Here is a 19579-nt window from a genome sequence, read left to right on the forward strand (position 1 = left end):
ACTGTAGGTTGCTGTGCTGGCAACAATCTCATGGACTTCTCTATCATAGTAGGGTTTCAACATGTTAATGTGGCACAGGCGAGTTTTCCTCCTGCGTTCTGGGGTACTGAGGACATAATTTGTTTCAGACACCTTCCTTACTATAACATATAGTCCCGCAAAACGGGCTGAAAGGGCAGAACCGAGAACCGGTAGAAACACTAAAACTTTGTCTCCAGTTTGAAAATGTCTTTTCACAGCCTTTCTGTCATACCATTTCTTCATGCTTGCCTGGGATGCACACAGGGCCTCTTTTGCTAATGAGGTAGCACGTTACCTGCGATCCCTACACGTCTTCACAAAATCTGCCACGTTAGTTTTTGGGACACCCCCGCTAAGGAACCTCTCTTTCAACACCTTTAGTGGGCATCGCACATCACGGCCAAACACAAGGGTAGCTGGGCTGAACCCCACGGACTCCTGCTTAGCATCGCATATCGCAAACACCACAAAGGGGACACCCTCATCCCAACTTCTGCCCGAGTCGTGGCAGTACTTTTTCAGCATGGCCTTAAGTGTTTGGTGCCAACGCTCACGTGCACCCTACAACTTTCAATTCAATTCAATTCAATTTTATTTATATAGCGCCAAATCACAACATAAGTCGCCTCAAGGCGCTTCATAGATACAGAGAAAAAAAACCCAACAATCATATGACCCCCTATGAGCAAGCACTTTGGCAACAGTGGGAAGGAAAAACTCCCTTTTAACAGGAAGAAACCTCCGGCAGAACCAGGCTCAGGGAGGGGCGGCAATCTGCTGCGACCGGTTGGGGTGAGAGAAGGAAGACAGGATAAAAGACATGCTGTGGAAGAGAGACAGAGGTTAATAACAGATATGATTCAATGCAGAGAGGTCTGTTAATACATAGTGAGTGAGAAAGGTGACTGGAAAGGAAAAACTCAATGCTTCATGGGAATCCCCGGCAGCCTATGTCTATTGCAGCATAACTAAGGGAGGATTCAGGTCACCTGGTCCAGCCCTAACTATGCTTTAGCAAAAAGGAAAGTTTTAAGCCTAATCTTAAAAGTAGAGATAGTGTCTGTCTCCCGAATCCAAACTGGAAGCTGGTTCCACAGAAGAGGGGCCTGAAAACTGAAGGCTCTCCCTCCCATTCTACTTTTAAATACTCTAGGAACAACAAGTAGGCCTGCAGAGCGAGAGCGAAGTGCTCTAATAGGGCGATATGGTACTACAAGGTCGTCAAAGGAGCTTGCAAAGAAAAGCGTCTGGACTTCTTTAAGTTGCTTGAAGACGTTTCACCTCTCATCCGAGAAGCTTCTTCAGTTCTAAGGTCAAATGGTGGAGAGTCCCAGATATAAACCTAGTGGGAGTGACCCCCCACAGAGGGACAAAAGGACCCCCTGATGATCCTGGGAAGGGATCTCAAAACTGGATTATAGATGGCAGAGAGTTGGTGTCGTAAACCCCCGCCTCTGTTCAAAGATGGTCGCTCTCTGCCTCTATAGATGGTCAACTGTCTGCCATCTATAATCCAGTTTTGAGATCCCTTCCCAGACGCCTTAACGCCCACTCACATCCTGGGCCATCTGACCTCAGGAATTCGCATGATAAGGTGGGGCCAGGTTTCACAATGAACACACCCGAAACTCTGGCTGATTGGGACCCACGCCCAGTTTCCCACCTTGGCTCAGGCGATTAGAGGATCATCAGGGGGTCCTTTTGTCCCTCTGTGGGGGGTCACTCCCACTAGGTTTATATCTGGGACTCTCCACCATTTGACCTTAGAACTGAAGAAGCTTCTCGGATGAGAGGTGAAACGTCTTCAAGCAACTTAAAGAAGTCCAGACGCTTTTCTTTGCAAGCTCCTTTGACTACGATGACCTGGATGACTGAGAACCTTCACAGACGTACTACAAGGTCATTAAGATAAGATGGGGCCTGATTATTTAAGACCTTGTATGTGAGGAGCAGGATTTTGAATTCAATTCTGGATTTAACAGGAAGCCAATGAAGGGAAGCCAAAACAGGAGAAATGTGCTCTCTCTTTCTAGTCCCTGTCAGGACTCTTGCTGCAGCATTTTGGATTAACTGAAGGCTTTTCAGTGAGTTTTTTGGACATCCTGATAATAATGAATTACAGTAGTCCAGCCTGGAAGTAATAAATGCATGAACTAGTTTTTCAGCGTCACTCTGAGACAGGATATTTCTAATTTTAGAGATGTTGCGCAAATGGAAGAACGCAGTCTTACATATTTATTTAATATGTGCATTGAAGGACATGTCCTGGTCAAAAATGACTCCAAGGTTCCTCACAGCGTTACTGGAGGCCAAGGTAATGCCATCCAGAGTAAGAATCTGGTTAGATACCATATTTCTAAGCTTTTCAGGCCCGAGTACAATAACCTCAGTTTTATCTGAATTAAGAAGCAGAAAGTTAGCGGCCATCCAGGTCTTTATGTCTTTAAGACATTCCTGCAGTTTAACTAATTGGTGTGTGTTATCTGGCTTCATGGACAGATAGAGCTGGGTGTCATCTGCATAGCAGTGAAAATGTATGCTATGTCTTCTAATGATACTGCCTAAGGGAAGCATGTATAATGTAAACAGAATTGGTCCTAGCACTGAACCCTGTGGAACTCCATAATTAACCTCAGTGTGTGAAGAGGACTCTCCATTTACATGAACAAATTGGAGTCTATTAGATAGATATGATACAAACCACTGCAGTGCAGTACCTGTAATACCTACAGCATGTTCTAATCGCTCTAATAGGATATTATGGTCGACAGTATCGAATGCTGCACTAAGGTCTAGCAGGACAAGCACAGAGATGAGTCCACTGTCAGAGGCCATAAGAAGATCATTTGTAACCTTCACTAAAGCTGTTTCTGTGCTGTGATGAGCTCTGAAACCTGACTGAAACTCTTCAAATAAACCATTCCTCTGCAGATGATCTGTTAGCTGTTTGACAACTACTCTTTCAAGGATTTTTGATATGAAAGGAAGGTTGGAGATTGGCCTATAATTAGCTAAGACTGCTGGGTCTAGAGATGGCTTTTTGAGTAAAGGTTTAACTACAGCTAGCTTGAAGGCCTGTGGTACATAGCTGATTATTAGAGATAGGTTGATCATATTTAAGATCGAAGAATTAATTAATGGCAGGACTTCTTTGAGCAGTTTTGTAGGAATGGGGTCTAAAAGACACGTTGATGGCTTGGAGGAAGTAATTATTGAAGTTAACTCAGAAAGATCAATTAGAGAACAAGAGTCTAACTTAACATCAATGGTACTAAGAGTAGCTGTAGATAATATTACATCTGTGGGATGATTACTGGTAATTTTTTCTCTAATGATAAACATTTTTTTTTTTTTTACAACTCTGGGTGATAAGCACTGGACACAGAATGAGAAATGCCAAGGGAGATTAAAGTCAGTTTAAATGCTCGGGATAGAAGTTAGTTCCCTGGTCTGTTTGTACTGTTTTTGGGAGACCAAAGGTAGTAAAAAATTTGATTAGTGCCTTAGTAATGTTTGCAGTGGTGATCCTCCGCAGAGGAATTGCTTCAGGGAACCACGTGGATAAGCACATTATGGTCAATAAAAACTGATTACCTGCCCGTGTTCTTGGCAACGAACCAACACAATCGACCAAAACGTGTTCAAATGGCTCACCAACAGCAGGTATTGGACATAGTGGGGCGGGGGCACAGTTTGGTTTGCCCACTAGTTGACACGTGTGACAGGTATTACAATACCTTGCAACATCTGCCGGCCAGAAGAAGTGCTGCAGAATATGGTCATATGCTTTAGTTATCCCCAAATGTCCTGACCATGAATGATCATGGGCTAATTGTAACACATGCTGACGCAAACTAGCCGGGACCACTATCTGTTGGACCACACTACAGTCCTCCCCTGGCTTTGAGGTCCACCTGCGCATTAACAATCCATCACAAACAAAAAATGTCTGCTTCCTGTCTCCTGTCGGACCATCACTCTCATCTACGGCAGCAAAACATTTGGCTAATGACAGGTCCTCTTTCTGAGCAATCAGAAACCCCCCCCCCCCCCCCTCCCGCGTGAGGAGCGGGGGGGGGGGGGGGGGGGGGGCTGCGGGTTCAGGAGCAGGCTCAGCTACCTCTTGAGCCAGTTCCTTGGCATCAGGACCTGCCTCCTCCTCGGAGGGCATCACATCCTTTTCCAAAATAGAGCCAACCACCGACTCTGACAAGTCAACCACTTCTCCCTGCCGATGGGCGTGTGACCAGGTAAGAACACCTACAGGAAATACATCCGGGTGGTGCCGGCTTAAAGCATCGTGACCTCTGGGGTAGGATAAACCTTCCCACCTGCAATGTCATTGCCCATTATAAAATCCATGCCATCAATCGGGAAGCAAGGACACACGGCCACAGGAAAAATATAAATGTGAGAGATGTAACAACTCTCAACATTTTTAGTCAAGTATTGTAAATTTGTTAAAGATTGATACGATAAAATAGAAGAAAAGTGCACATTGTCTACACAAAATAGCATGTTTATTAGGCATATTCAGTTTCTTTGTTGCCATACATTTATGGTTGGACTGCATTACTGTTAACCAGATCCAGATGATTAATTATTAATGCAAGTGTTCTCATGTCAGCACTCATCTGATTTCTATATACTTGCACATTTAAAGCATATGAATTTATTTAGGATTGATTTAAGTAAGAGCAGAATCAGTGACCAAACGTGCGACTGGTTAGATACTGTCTCTTGTGGTTGCATTTGGTTTAAGTAACAAGGCCTGAAGGAGTTAGACCACGACCCTAATTGACACCTCACCTCGGGTTGAAATACACCCCCAGTGGATCTTTATTTCAGAGGTTCATCAGCGGCAAAAACTGCTCGTGATGGCAATCTGCACTAGGCTGTGTATATCTGCTCCTTTCACCTTCATAGTTTAAGGTGCAAAATGAAGACCAGTGTACTAAGGAAGCAACGGCACTTAAAGAAGGGGATGTTTTCAAGCAACAGCAGCTGGTAGATTGAAACATCCCCAAAATATTGCATTTCTAAAGTGTTCTTAAACATTATTCATTCACGAATCCTCAGATAAAAAAAGCAGACTTATCTATCATACTCAGAGGCGGAGCCAGACATTTGAAACACCTGGGGCTTAGCCCAAAGAGTAGTATGCATGTGGGATTTTTTTTTTTTTTTTTTTTTGGGGCGGGGGGTAGAAATGACTAAAAGATTAATAGGCTCTGTTCAAAAAAGAATGACTTCATATAGGGAAAAATATATATCACATGTGCAGGACACCTTAAACTAGTTTTTTGATTAAGCAGCAAAGCAGAACAAAGTCAGGCCTGTATCAAGACATGAGGACTAAACCCCAATTCAACCAGACCCAGAACTGATCCAGAATTAAAACAGGACTACAACAGTTCAAAATCAGGACTACTGAGGACTTAACCAAGACATAACCACAATCAGAACTAGATGATAGTAGCACTAAAAATCATCATAGACCTGCACTACACTTGTTTTTTAATTCTACCAAAGTCCACTATTTAGATTCAGAAAAGTTTATATAATTATTCAGCCTTGTTGTGCAAACAAGCCTGCAGAACTTAATAAATATAGAATTTGAAAAATAACAAACCTAAAAAGAAACACTAGGTACGAGATACATGAGTACCTATGATACGGTGATACTTTTGGTAAACAACCATTTGACTAACATGTGTGTCTCACCTGCTCCTGTTCATCTGTTCTGTCCTCATTCTGCTCTCTCTCCCTCTTTGTGCTGACAATCATCAAATATACAGTTGAAACCAGATATTTACTCTTCAGATAAAAACACTTTTTTAATTGTAAGATCAAATCAGACTAAATGTTTATTTTTTTAGATTGATAAATATAAAAACATATTTGTTAACTTTAAGAGTAAAGAGAGAAACTATCTGTATTTCTTAATTGTAAATGGCACCAAATTGTATTCAAACTGAGCCACACTTATGGAGCTCCACAGTTCTTTTCCTGGTGTTTTGTTGACATCTCTTGATGTTCCCATGTCACAGAAACAGACTCTGTGTTTTGCCTTATATGCATCCACAGCTGTGCCACCAGTTTACTCACATGGACTCTACTAACCTATCAGAAGCTTCTTCAGCTCAGAATGGAATCGTCTGGAGTTTCTTATTAATTAACAATAAACTTAGTGTACATGTACTCCTAAATTTGATCAAAGTGATAAAAAATAGAAAGCTCTGTCTCTCTTTATTCTGACATTTAACTAATTCAAAAGATATTTCAATATTTATCTAAAACAAAAGTTTACTCTAAATTGATGTTGTACAGTAAAAATGTTTTATGTTTTCTCCCTAAAGTGTAAATATCTGGTTACAAATGTGAATATCCTGCTGTGTACTGAAATCCCTCTTGTTTTGCATAGAAATATACTGAACAACATACAAAGCATAATATATAAAATAACATTTACCTGAGTTTTTTCTTTGAAAGAAGCCTCTAATGTCCATTCTTATATTTCAGTACATAACTGAAACCGATTTAGTCGGGGAGGGTAAGAACTGAAAATATGAAATAAACACAAGTAAGCTAAGACTCTCTAAAAAAAATAGCATTTGTTCGGCTTTTCGTTTCGCCATTTGTTGATTCCCTTGAAGAGCGAGTAACGTAATATGGGTCAAGTGATCAGTTTGATATCAATCTTTCGTGATGCACCGTCATATTTACATTATTTGTACAGTACGAATGATTTGCTTTGGTACCTGGTCAAACTTAAGCTCTCCTTAGTATGGCTGGCTCCGTCTCTCCAACAGCGCACTCACAGGCAGCAGCTGCCCCGCCCCCTCGCTCAGTCGCTTAGTGCCTGAGCTCGGATCATACCAATATCAGGGGGGGATTCACGCACAGTCGTAAATTCCCACAGTGTGCACTATGTGCTTCGAATATTGTGTGTACTTTTTGTTTTATACAGTTGTCAGCCAGGCATCTAACTATGAAAAAATTACACTCCAAAATACCCCGGGCTTCTGACAAAACAACCCGGGCTTAAGCCCCGTAAGCCACCCCCACGCTCCGCCCCTGATCATACTCATACATGAATGCAAGTGAAATCTGTGATGTCACCATGAAATATTTGAGGCCCTTCACTCCCATGGTAACATTACCCAGTGGACACACACATCCACACACTCATGCAGCAGCAAGCCAACTTTACATGACCTGACACAGAAATAGTGGCAGAGCAGCTGAGCAGCTTCTTGGCCTTGTGTAGCAGTCTGTGATGCACGACGCACAAAACAAAACCAGAAAAACCAGCATCTCTTTATTCGCTCACATTACAAGACCTGTGGGTCCTCGGAGCCCTGGGAGAGGAGGATACAAGTGGCTTTAAATCTGAGAGCAACCGGTCGCGCACGCAGTCCTGCCAGTCGTCATCTCTGTGAACATTTGGATCTATTTGCTCTGGGAGTGGATTGTCATTGACGTCGAAGTAGTTTTTATTGCTCTCTGAGGGATTCTGAAGCGTGAAAAATGGAGCCCGGTTTGGAGCCAAGGGACGACAGAGGAAAGAGAACACCAGAAAGAAACACCAGAGAGGTAAAGTGCACAAAATTATGAGTATTTTATTTTCCCCAAAGGAAAGGTGACTTATGTTTATAAACTTTAAGAACAAAATATATTAAATAAATAAAAATTTTAACTCCTCAAGACTGTTTTTTTTTTTAAGATATCACTTTTAAAAGACAGAGAAAGAAACTAAAGTGTGTGCTAATAGGCACCTGAGTGCAAATGACAGAATGTAATTGAATAGCTCATATGGGTCAAATAACTTACATGAGACATATTTATTATATTCAATACAAGTGGGACATAAAATGTGTACAGATACAAACCTACATGTGAACAAATCATAGATACAAAAAAAGAATATAATACTTCTTACTGCATGTCTAATAAAACAAACAAAAAAACTTAGATACAACTTTATCAAATGTAAAACTTTTCGGGACATGAAATGTGTCCAGATGTGGAGCTAATTACAAGGAACGGAATAGAACCGAATAGAAATGTTTTATTTGATCAGAGGTCTGGTTTGTGGCTGGTGTAATGCATGTGACAATGACGCCATCTGGTGGCTGATATATGTCACATCCAATAGAAATCTTGACTTTTCGTTGTGGGAGAAGAAGGTAAAATAAATACAGCTCAGCTCTATCAAAAATTTTACATCTTCCAAAATTAGTGCAGGAATTTAAAGTGTTACATTTTGGGTATAATTAAATCTAAGTCCAGACTTCTGAGGCAGAAGAGCTCCTACTCCTCCTTCAGGCTGATTCAACCTCGCTGCCATAATGAATGCTTCAGGAAATCATTCCTGCTGTTCTCTATAAATCTGTATAATAACTCTTTATTCTGATTGGTGAACAGCTGTCAAGCATCGGATCCCAAACATAATTTTGTATTATACCTTCATGGAGCTGTTTGTCATAGATTTATAGTGTACAAATTATTTATTATTCAATTTGCACTTCTCTCTTACACAGTGCTAGCTGTTTTTACTGTTTTTAAGTAACTTTATTTTTTCATTCTGCGTTTTTTACAACTGTTGTAAATATGTAAATTCCTGCGCTATCTCATAGTATAAGACCCTTACTGGTAGATTCTATTCTATAGATAGATGGCCTACAATCTGTCAAAAATAAGTCCAACATATCTCTTATTAATGATGATTGAGCCAGAGAGAACATCCCAAACACAAAGTAGAAGCTGCAATCGGTTTTTGGCAAAGTGACTTTTATATCTTTTATTTATCTGGGTAAAAAGTCTCTTTAAGATTAAAAGTGTTTTTTAAGAGAGATCTGGCCAAGAGGGCGGCTAAAGTTGTAACAAATATAACAAATATATCACAATTTTATAAGCATTTAAAAAAAAGGACTATATTAATGATAATGTGGGTACAATAATGCAGAGATAAAAAAAATACTTCCAAAACAGATCATTTGTTTATTATATATATATAACCCCATTCATAAATCCTCTTCAATACAGTCAACTGACTAATAGCAGTAAATATATTAAACATAAAAACCCCACACATACCTGTGCTTTCCCTACTCTGTTTCCATTCTGCACAGCGGCGACTCACTTTACTGTACATCTCTGTCTTTCAGGTGTCGGACGATCTTGTATGTGCAAATCATCAGTCAGTAATGTGCAAGGTTGACCCTGATCACCTGCTCGGCCTTGTGGGCATTGTGGGCACAGTGCTCAACCTGCTGGTTGTGGTGTTAGTGTACATCTACACCCCTGTCTGATGCAACTACAAACACACCAAACAGAAGGATTTATAGCTCTTGCAAGAGTCCTGTCTTTTGATAATGTTTGTGTTACATTATTGATATTAAGGAGAATAATTTACTGGTAATCACTTATATAAAGCCGCAGCTGTAATTACAGAAGTTCAATTGCACAAAGTGACAGATGTTCCGCATATGATCTTTCTTTGCAAATTGCGTCTGCAATGTTACCACTTTATTTCCAGATTCATTAAGAATTGTAGAGAATTACACTGCAATTATTAGAAAATCAACAGGATCAAAGAACATTGCTTTTATACTGTATGGATGTTTCCTGCTTGTTTGATGTGGTTTTGTAAACTGAATTTTGCAAATAAATTTGTCTTTGCACACCAACAGAGCAGTATTCTGGTGTATATTTGCATTTATTTTTTGAAGCAAACATTCATTTTTTATATACACAGGAAGAAATAACCCAATTTTTTATTTATAGCTGCAAGCCTACTTCTTTGACCCATCACAGAGGACTGGCAAACAGCAGGGAAAGAACAGGATGTGCCTCATAAAAAAATCATCAAATAGTGACATAAAAACAGTGTTGGAGGGAACAAGTGGATCCTCTCCAGTTCTATGTAAAATATAAATCCAAGTGTAACTCTGCAAATCAAGAAATGACAGAACTATCGTAACTCCATTAACGAGGACGGCTAGCATTAGAACAGGTGTAGTGTGTGATTGTTAAATCCATGTATGTACACGTACTGCATTTTTTAGATAAAGAAGCCAGCGTGTTATTTTGTCCAGCTCACTCTGGTATTCGGAGAAAATATACCCATAACAATGATCAAACATCACAATATGTTTGTTTTGAAAGAAACAATTTAAGGTGCAGGAGCAGTAGAATTATTTAAATGATTAATGTTTATATCAGGCAATATCTGATAGCTGGTGATGATGTCAATCTTTTCAGAAACAGCCTTCAGGTCGTCCAGGATTAATCTGATGCTGTGGGACGCGTTGATGATGGCGCTCTGCGATGCATTCAGCTGTGATGTTGCACTGCGCACCTTTCACATAAAAAAAAGAAAAAGCCAGATAACTTAATATTCTGAATTTGCAGAATCTATGTAATCAGCGAGTTAACTACTAGTCAGACAAAATATTTACATCTGTTCTACTTTTTATCATTTGAAGTATCACTGTATTATCCACGGGAGACCGTCCTCTCTCCCTTTCTCTTCGCCCTACTTCACAGACATCTACTACCTTCAGAAATTTTCTGATAACTCTACAGTAGTAGGATGTATGGGTAATAGACGGCAATGAGGAAGAGTACAGAACTGAAGAACCTTGTGACGTCGTGTAAGCAAAACCATCTGCAACTTACCTTTGCAAACAACCCTATTCCCCTTCATAGGGTCTGTGCCGAAACAGTAGAGGATGACCAACACCACGGTGCTCACATTGTCAATTAATCGGACAGAAGCCATTTCTATTTTCTCAGACGATTGAGGCCCTTTAACATCTACTGGACAAAGCTCAGGATATTTTATAAGTCTGTGGTGGCCAGTGACATCCTCTATTCTGTGGTGTGATGCAGAGTTGGTTTGAGGGTAGCGGATAATGACGGACTCAGTAAATGGATCCACCAAGACAGTAATGTTCTGAGTGTGGAGACTCTCTGATACAGGTTTTAGAAAAAAACCAGGAGGGCAGGCCAAGTTAAAGTCAATAATGGACAGTCTTTTAGCACCCTCTACATATCGCGCTTGAAGAGTCACAGGAGCATGTTCAGTAAAATACACTTTTAAGCATTATGCACCACAGAACTCCATAGGAAGTCCTTTCAACTTGTGACCATCATCCTTCATAACTTTTCCTTATGAGATTTGGACTAGTTTCACTTCTAATGTCTTCTGTAAACTGTATATAGCATTATTTGATATTTGGAATATTTGAAAAATGAAGTTTTACTTGTTTTACTTGTCTAAATACATATCCCCGCGACCCTGAAAAGGATAAGCGGAAGCGAATGGATGGATAAATATCAACCTACCTCCCTGCTGGCACTGCCATAGACTTGTTGTAGTGTCTGTCCCACATCAGCATACAGTCGGCTGTTAGACTCCTGCAGCTTTTGTTGTAACAGGGTCTCACCTGAAAACAGAATTATGTGCTGAAGTTACTCAGAGCAAAACTAGATTGGTCTTTAAGTTCACTTTTAAATTTGTGACGAGACACTGTAAAGGCCCACTTCCAAATCCTCTCAAAACTGTCAAACACATCTCAGTGTTGTTAAAACAAAGCCGATACATATGAGACAACCTTGAAATTGTTAACTAGTAAGAAAAGACTAGTATGCATAGTCTTGGATTGGGTTGGCCGTACTTTCACACAATAAGCACTGGAGTTTTTATTCATCTTTACCGTGTGGCCTGTGTGAGGGGCTCGGTCTGTCTTCCACTATGGAGTGCATGTCAGGGTGGTCTCTAACTACAATTAGAGGAGGGAGGTCTCTCTTTAATATCTGAGCGCTGTCATGGGTCCCAGGAGCCTGCTCCGGGTCACCCTCGCTGTCCGTTTCAGACGCCTCCCCTGGAACCTGAAAGCATCCATAAAAAAGATACAAAAAATAAATTAAAATGTAGATTCATGGCTGAATCTAAATTTTAAGTCACTGGCTGAAGTGCATAAATCACTCTCAAAACCACGCATACAGGATAACGCATGCAGGACAACCTTGGCTCCGACCGAGGGAGTCAGAGAGGTGATGTAGACTTCATCATCGGAGTCTGTTTCAGACGCTTCGCCCTGGACCACTATCGGGTACCTGCCGGCCATGACTGCGAAAACATAAACAACATCTTACTTCAGGTTTATTCAGCTAGAAATAGCAATGCCATTAAATGTGTCTTATATAATGCAGACTTCATTGAAATGAAAATAAAAGTCACAAACCTTCCCTGAAAGACCAAAACACAAATCACATGAGCAACAAGGAAGTAGCAACGGACGTTTCATGCCTATTGGACATTCAAGACATGACGTTTCAGCCCAGAATAGGATGATAGCGCTCACGAGTCTGTTTGTACATCACACCGGCGTACGTCGAAAGTTAGCGCCGGCTGGTAATAGCTTTCGGAGAAGCTGGACGTTTGTTATTACATATTACACGAAAACAACTGTTTTGTTTTATTAATAACAATTTTATCACACAATTTTGGTTGTTGTGGCACATGAAATACATATGTTTTCTCCATGTTACCAGTTTTAGGTTAGAAACTCCTAACTCCGCGTGTGTACAACTTAAGGAATGAGCTGGCCGTTATATCGAGCGCCAACCAGGAAGCAGACTTCGTGCGCTACAGTCACTTTACAGGTACTGTCAATTTACAATTTCAGCTGGTTTAATTTAGATTAAAGAAATGTATGACATACGTTAATATGATACCTCCTTCTCCAGAACTTTCCATATACGGGAGTAATAAAAAATAGTTATTTTTAGCGTGGGGGGCAGTGTTAGTGAACCGTACTAGCTGTTTGGCGCTAACCATCTTAGCTTCCGTTAAGCTGCTGCTCGGTATTTTCATATTTATTGCTGGTTTTGTCTGTTGGAGCACATTTAAGCCATCGGACTGTCACTATTGTGTGTTCACCAGGGATGGCGGACGAGACTCTGTTTGAATTTCTCCACATGGAGATCGTGTCACATGTTTACAAGGAGCAGCAATCCAGCAAAGGAACCATGGACAACAAGGTGTGTTAAGGAGTTGCCTATAATGTCATGTAGTAAAACAATTTTTTCCGGTTTTAGAACACAGCTCCCCCTTATATTATAATATTGTGACGTCATGTTCACAGTTTTACATGATATACTGTTCAAATTAATCGCTTGCATTTTATCTTTTTAGGACAGAGCAGTCTGTGTTTCTGTCCTGGAAGGTATGGGCTTCAGAGTGGGACAAGGACTTATTGAGAGGTAAGTCACACATGTAAATGCTGAGTTAAGTGGAGTCTTCCTTTATAGTGAGTGTCTCATCACTTGTTTGCTCTTTCTAGGTTGACCAGGGACTCTCCCAGCTTTAAGGATGAATTGGATATAATGAAATTTATCTGTAAAGACTTCTGGACTAAGGTGTTTAGGAGACAGGTGGACAACCTCAGAACAAATCATCAGGTAAAATGTTACACCATGCAGTATGTTACTACCAAATTAGTAAGTAGGTTTTGTGTAGTGTTTGTTCAAGCTTCAGTTATATATCCTGTAACAGACGTTTTTGGCCTTCACAACAGGAAATTTGATCTCTTGTGAAACAGAGACTTTGCAATGCATCACTGTTTGTAGTGGATGATTACTGTGATGAAGAACATAAACGTCTCTAAAAGGTTTAGTGTCAAAGTTGACTTAAACGTGTCCTGTTGATTTTTCTTGTAAATAAACAAAAGCGCTTGAGAGTTAACAAAGGCCTTAGATGGATTTCTTTCTCTGAAAAATTCTGTATCTTTTACTTTCATGTCTATCCGCTATTGTTGCAACTTTAAAACCCTAAACATTGAACATTTTGTTACAGTGCAGTTTTCTGTTGGGTCCTTGTATTCATATGGATGTTAAATTGAACTCTTAAATCTTAGGAACCTTTCCCAGCAATCAGGAAATACAATCACATGTATTGCTGGTTAAAATGAGTTATCTTTTAATATAATGTCTTGTTTATTTTCCACACCAGGGGACCTATGTTCTGCAGGATAACAAGTTTAATTTGCTGACCCAGCTGTCCAATGGAAAGCAGTACCTTGATCAGGCTCCTAAGGTTAGAATAGTCACAGACACACTCATGTTCCTGCATTCCTAAAGACTACATATAGAACAAGTATCACTAGGTGCTTAAGGGTTTGTATTTTGGCATACAGCCAACAAAACCTGAATGTCATAATGCAATAGAGACTAATTTGTGCGTGTGTGTCTCAGTACCTTGCTTTTTCATGTGGTGTGGTGAGAGGAGCCCTATCTAATCTGGGTTTGGAGAGTGTGGTAACAGCTGAGGTCTCCGTCATGCCATCCTGTAAGTGCTTTGTGAAAACATAATTATTTTACTGTAAGGAAAAGTTAGTCAGACTAACATGCTTATTACCTTTCAGTCAACCATTGTTACTGTACTTGTGAGCTTCTGTTAGGTCTGGTTTAATTAGATTTATAATGTACACATAACTAGCAGTTCTAGTCTTGAGCTACCCCTCATTTCTTCATATTTTGCTTGGAAAATGGGAAATAGCTGCAGCAAAACCTGTGCAAACATACATGGAAATAAAGCGAAAACACAGTTTGTGCAGTAGCAAAGTCAAAGTTTGGTATGACCAACTCTTTTAGGCAAGCTTGCTTGTAACTTCTTTATGTAAGTAGTCTCCAGGAATAGTTCTCCAGGCTTCTTGAAAGACATTCAAAACTCAAGGGGGAGATACTACCAGCTGGTGATGTGTGAATTAAAAATGTTTATTTTTTATTTTTATTTTTTTATGTCAAACTGTGTTATTTTGAACACTTTTTTGTAGATTAAGCCAAAGAAACTGGATTAAATTGAGTTTTTACGACAGCCTGCTAGTAACAGAGTGTCGAATAATACAATTTCAAGTCTTTCCCAAGCTGTTATGTGTAGACACAACACAGATTCATCTGTTGAGTTAGGTGCTATTTTTATGCTTGAATGAGTCACAGGTCACTTTTAAGTAGCTTAACAAACAAAAAACATTCCTTTGTAAGATCTTGAGAAAACCCGGGGCAACTATATTGTGCAAGACAACTTCAAAAGATTACAAGAAAGTCTGTCTAATTGGAAGGAAAATATAAAGAAATGAGGAGTGGCTCAAGACTTTTGCATAGTCCTGTACCTTAAAGGACAGTACAGATGGATAATATTTTATGCATTTTTATCTTCTCAGGTAAGTTTCAGGTGGTCATCCAGAAGTTGCCCTAATCTTCTGCCCACATGGTGCCAAAAGAAAAAATAATGGTTCCTGTTTTCCCACTGATGAGTGAAGCCATAAAGCGAATCAAACATCCACAAAAGGGTCCAGCAGGACTGCTGACGTTCTGCTGACCACCAGGTACAACTGATTGGTAAAAACAGGTAGCCAGGGCTCAAATATAAATCCTTTTGGATACTGATTCTGGTTTTGAAGGTTTTTGCTTATTTTACATTCTCAACTCAAGTTATTTTTTTATCTGCTAAGCACTGGCTTCCAACTGAATACTATGAAGTTAAAGTGAATGTGTAGTTATTAACAGGATATGTATTCTTTGTAATGTGTTGCAGTGCTTAGTCTGAAAATTGGAAAAAGTTTAAAAAACAAAAATACTACAGGAGGACAATCCGCATAAGTCAAGAGAAAACATCTTTGTGGATGGCATTTAATGCAATCTTTTTCAGCATCCATTCCATTGGTGGCTAATGAACCTTTGCAAATCATTACATCTGGCTGATTGCATTCATTATTCAGTGCTTACTGTTCTTTACAGAAAAAGCTGTATCCAATTCCTGGTGCTTCGCTCTGGTTTTTAGTTTTGACTTCAGGAGAGAAGTCTTTCATGTAGTAGTGGGAATCACTTAGACTTTTTCTAAGGCAAAATGCAAATCTAGAATAATACACTGGTAGAAATATTTGAGTTTCTTCAAGTTATGTGAATGTAATATGTTTCTAGAACAATAATTTGTACAATTTTTCCAAGTGGAATGATACGAGCTTATTTGTTGTTCTATGTAGTGGTCTCACATTTAAGAGTGGAGTAGACTTGAATGTATTTCTATGTTATTTTTCATCATGATGGATGTGTTTTCTCTTGTTAGAGCATTGATATTTAAATGTGACATTTTTCCTGGAATTTAGTAAGTAAGCTGTAAAACATGTTGGGGTTTACAATGAAAGTTAATCATACAGTTGTCAGGCAGTTGGATAATATTTATTATTTATTCTTTTTTCCCCCCCCGACTAAACCACTTTGTTGAATGGATTTAAAATGCTGTGACAAGAAAACAACAAAACAAGGTTTGTTAAACATAAAATGTAAGACCATAAAATGATCACTTCTCTGGGAAAGGCTGTTACTGTTGCTGCCACTAGGGGGACACATACAGCTGTTATCTGGTTGTTCAGTCTGATGTCACTAGCCGTGTCTGGGCCTAAACTCCGCTGCAGGTCCATATATCAAACGATCACTATGGCATTACTGAGAGTTGAAAAACTGTCTAAAGTCTTTCATCTTTAATAAATTGATCAGCGTTCTGCTCTACCAGGTGTAACAATTGAGTTTAACATCTAGGCATCCATAAAAATGGAATTTATGACATTTAACAGAGTTAAAGTTAGCAGGAAGTTAGCTCGCTAGCTTCTATCTAAATACAATATAGCATGTCCTGACTGCGGGGTTTTGGAAACAAATGAAAACGTACAGCTCTGCTATCACTTCCAACATAAATGAAAACAGAAAGCTAAAACAGCTGTGACGTTTGTAGGGTTACTGAAGTTTGGCTAGCTGCTATATAATGATTTGCTACGTGACCGCTAGCGACTCAGCTATGTTAGCATAATATAAACAAGCTAACTTTTTTTCCACTCGATAAAAGTTAACGTGAGTGTTCTCGGTGGTCAGGAACAAATGTAATCGCATGGCAGGATGCTGTAAAAGGACCAAACTTCAGCCAGGAGAACAACTGAGATAATCCATCCACAATACGAGGTTAGTCATTCATATACTGCTGCATGGGCTGGGCTGTAGTTACATCGTAAGGTTTTAAAAACTGAGCTTAAATAAATGATTAGCGGTAATAAAAGCCGAGGGAGGTCAACAGTGATCACTGACTGTTTTAGGAGCTTTTTGAGATTATATAGAAGAAAATACAAAACATTAAACAGGTTAACAACACAAAAGCCATATTAAACGCAGACTACTTTAGGCCCGGAAGTAGGATTCGTCACGTCATCACTTAACAATCGGATTACAATATGTCTGATACTTTGAGTTTAGATTCACCATGTTGTTGAGGTATGTCCAGAATCTTGTTGTCCGTTCTGTCTTTTTCAAGTAATTTCTTCAGATTTGGCTATGCAGACCCCCCCAAGTGTTGAGGTCATCACAGTTACTTTCATCAGTTCTTCAAATAACATTGGTGTAATTATTCCATGATACCTGACCCATACATAAATTTAGTTCTTTTTTTTTTTTCTTTTTTAATTTATGATAGAAAACATTTCCATTTAAGAAAAAAAAAAAGACTTGAAGTTGACAATTACAGCTTATATCAAGGCTTTTTCATGTGAAAGGTAAAAGAAAAAGATAGGAAGTGGTTTTACTCTGCTCTACTTCTTAAGCATTAAGATTAGTCTATACTTTTAATAACAAAAAGATCAACCTTAACTTGAAGCCTTGTTTGCCTATACCTCCAAGGTTGGTCAAAACACAAGTTGGTACAGTTTTTGATATGGCACAACACTGACATTATTGCACATGTTGTGGTTTTCATCTGGTTCTGTTTCTGTCTCCAATCTAAGGAAAATACCTCCTGTTGTGTTCCAGTATTTCACTGCCTTTGGTGGGAAAATTTTACTCAATAAAGGTCTTTACATACAACTTTGTTTCCCTTCGGTGTGTCTGGCTCAAGCTTGGGCTTTCAGAGGTTGTAGTGTTGATTCTAATTTCCACAACTGTTCATACTGCTGTGACAGCAGTTATTATTCTGGAAAAACATCTGGTCTGATGAGTCTCAGTTTCTGCTGTAACATTTAGATGGTAGTGCTGGAATTTGGCATGAAAGCATGGATCCATCCTGCCTTGTATTATTGGTTCAGTATGTTTGTAGCGTAGTAATGTTGTTAAGATCTTTAAATCATCTTAAACTCAAATTGTACTCAAATGGCCTCCACATTGCCCAGATTTCAAACCAATAGAGCACCTTTGGGATGTGTTAGGACAAGAGATTTATGTAATGAATGTGCACATCTGCAGCAGCAGTGTGATGCTATCATGTCAACATGCAGTGAACTCTCTGGAATGTTTTCACCACCTTCCTGAATCTATGCTATTAAGAATTAAGGCTAACGGGGGTCTAACCCAGTACTAATAAGGTGTAACTAATGAGTTGGCCAGTGAGCGTATGTTCTTGACTCTCTTGTCTTTGGCACTTGTAACTGGGTTATCTTCTTATTTTGGAGGCCCTAAAGATAAGGGTACTTGAATGAGCTTAAAATTCCAAAAAATAAAAAGCTAAATAAGGTCACTGCTTATAAGTATGCTGCCTTTCGACCCTTGCTGTGCATCTTAGGTAATAGCAACCTGAGTGAAGGGCTGGACGTGAAAGAAAAAAAACAGACATTGAGTTAGATGTCTGCATAAATGTGTAGCATCTGCCTACTGCCCACTCTTTTGCCTATTTGTTGCAACTCATTAAACACTTAGTCCAAATACCATTTGGAAAGAAGGGGGGAGCAGAAGGATGGATTAGAGAAAAAAAAAGACTAGGAGGGGGTCGAATTGTAGAAAGTTGAAGGAGACAGAGAGTGGGCTTTAGGAAAATTAGATGGAGAGAGAATGAAGAGCCTCAACAGGAGGCTGAAGGGTGAAAAGTGGAAAGGAGAAGTTTATTAGAGGCTGAGGGAGGCAGAAAAGAGAAAGATGGAGGGGGCGTGATGATGAGGAGAGGAAAGAGTGAGCGTGAGAGAAGTACCTTGCGTCTGTACATAAATGCCTGAAACAATAAGGAGTGAGGGAATCTGAGACTGGCTCTCAGGACGGTGAGCAACAGCCGTTTTGTGCCGCGCCACACGGCTTGGCCTCCCTTCCTCCTGCTCTACCTCGCATCACAATGTCACCAAATGCGGTCACAAAGAAGAACGGTGAATGCGAGCGGAAGAAAAGGAGGGGGTGTGTTCATGGCTGGAGAAAAGAAAGGTGTTTGGGGGGGGGTGTGCAAGTTAAACCAGCATTCGTATTCCTAAACTGATGACTTGCTACAATTCAGCTACACTGTCCACACAAACCGACTGAAGTCTTTTGTTGTGTGAGAAGCTGCGAGAGAACCTGTTTCAGTTTATTTGAAATAAGTACAAGAAAACTAAAACATCACCAGCTGCAATTTAAAATCTGTGTTTAACTCCCTAAAATGTGTACTATGTATTGATTCAAAGTCAAATATGGTTCAAAGCAATCTAAGTAAGCTGTGTCACTTCCATGCGTCCACAAAGAAGTGTGAAGGTATTTTTTTCTGTTTTTA

The 19579-nt window shown here is 39.7% G+C and overlaps 2 protein-coding genes across 2 annotated transcripts; one reads left to right on the plus strand and one right to left on the minus strand.

Moving 5' to 3' along the window:
• Positions 1 to 9731: 9731 nt before the first annotated feature.
• bloc1s3 (biogenesis of lysosomal organelles complex-1, subunit 3) lies at positions 9732 to 12325 on the minus strand. The gene is made up of 5 exons (XM_085371130.1): positions 12276 to 12325; positions 12057 to 12160; positions 11745 to 11919; positions 11374 to 11474; positions 9732 to 10384 (listed from the first exon to the last, which is right to left on the minus strand). Exons 2-5 carry the CDS (start codon positions 12156 to 12158, stop codon positions 10199 to 10201), a joined length of 564 nt encoding a protein of 187 aa, XP_085227256.1. The 5' UTR covers positions 12159 to 12160; positions 12276 to 12325; the 3' UTR covers positions 9732 to 10198.
• Positions 12326 to 12591: 266 nt separating this feature from the next.
• trappc6bl (trafficking protein particle complex subunit 6B, like) lies at positions 12592 to 15952 on the plus strand. The gene is made up of 7 exons (XM_085370777.1): positions 12592 to 12696; positions 12977 to 13074; positions 13229 to 13296; positions 13377 to 13494; positions 14045 to 14128; positions 14287 to 14380; positions 15255 to 15952. The coding sequence occupies exons 2-7, from the start codon at positions 12979 to 12981 to the stop codon at positions 15287 to 15289; spliced, it is 495 nt and encodes a 164-aa protein (XP_085226903.1). The 5' UTR covers positions 12592 to 12696; positions 12977 to 12978; the 3' UTR covers positions 15290 to 15952.
• The last annotated feature ends 3627 nt before the right edge of the window (positions 15953 to 19579 follow it).

Source organism: Diplotaxodon limnothrissa, linkage group LG14 (genome assembly GCF_057381915.1).
Source record: "Diplotaxodon limnothrissa isolate DT_005_m linkage group LG14, D_limnothrissa_male_GT1.1, whole genome shotgun sequence".
In the NCBI taxonomy this organism is placed as follows: domain Eukaryota; kingdom Metazoa; phylum Chordata; class Actinopteri; order Cichliformes; family Cichlidae; genus Diplotaxodon; species Diplotaxodon limnothrissa.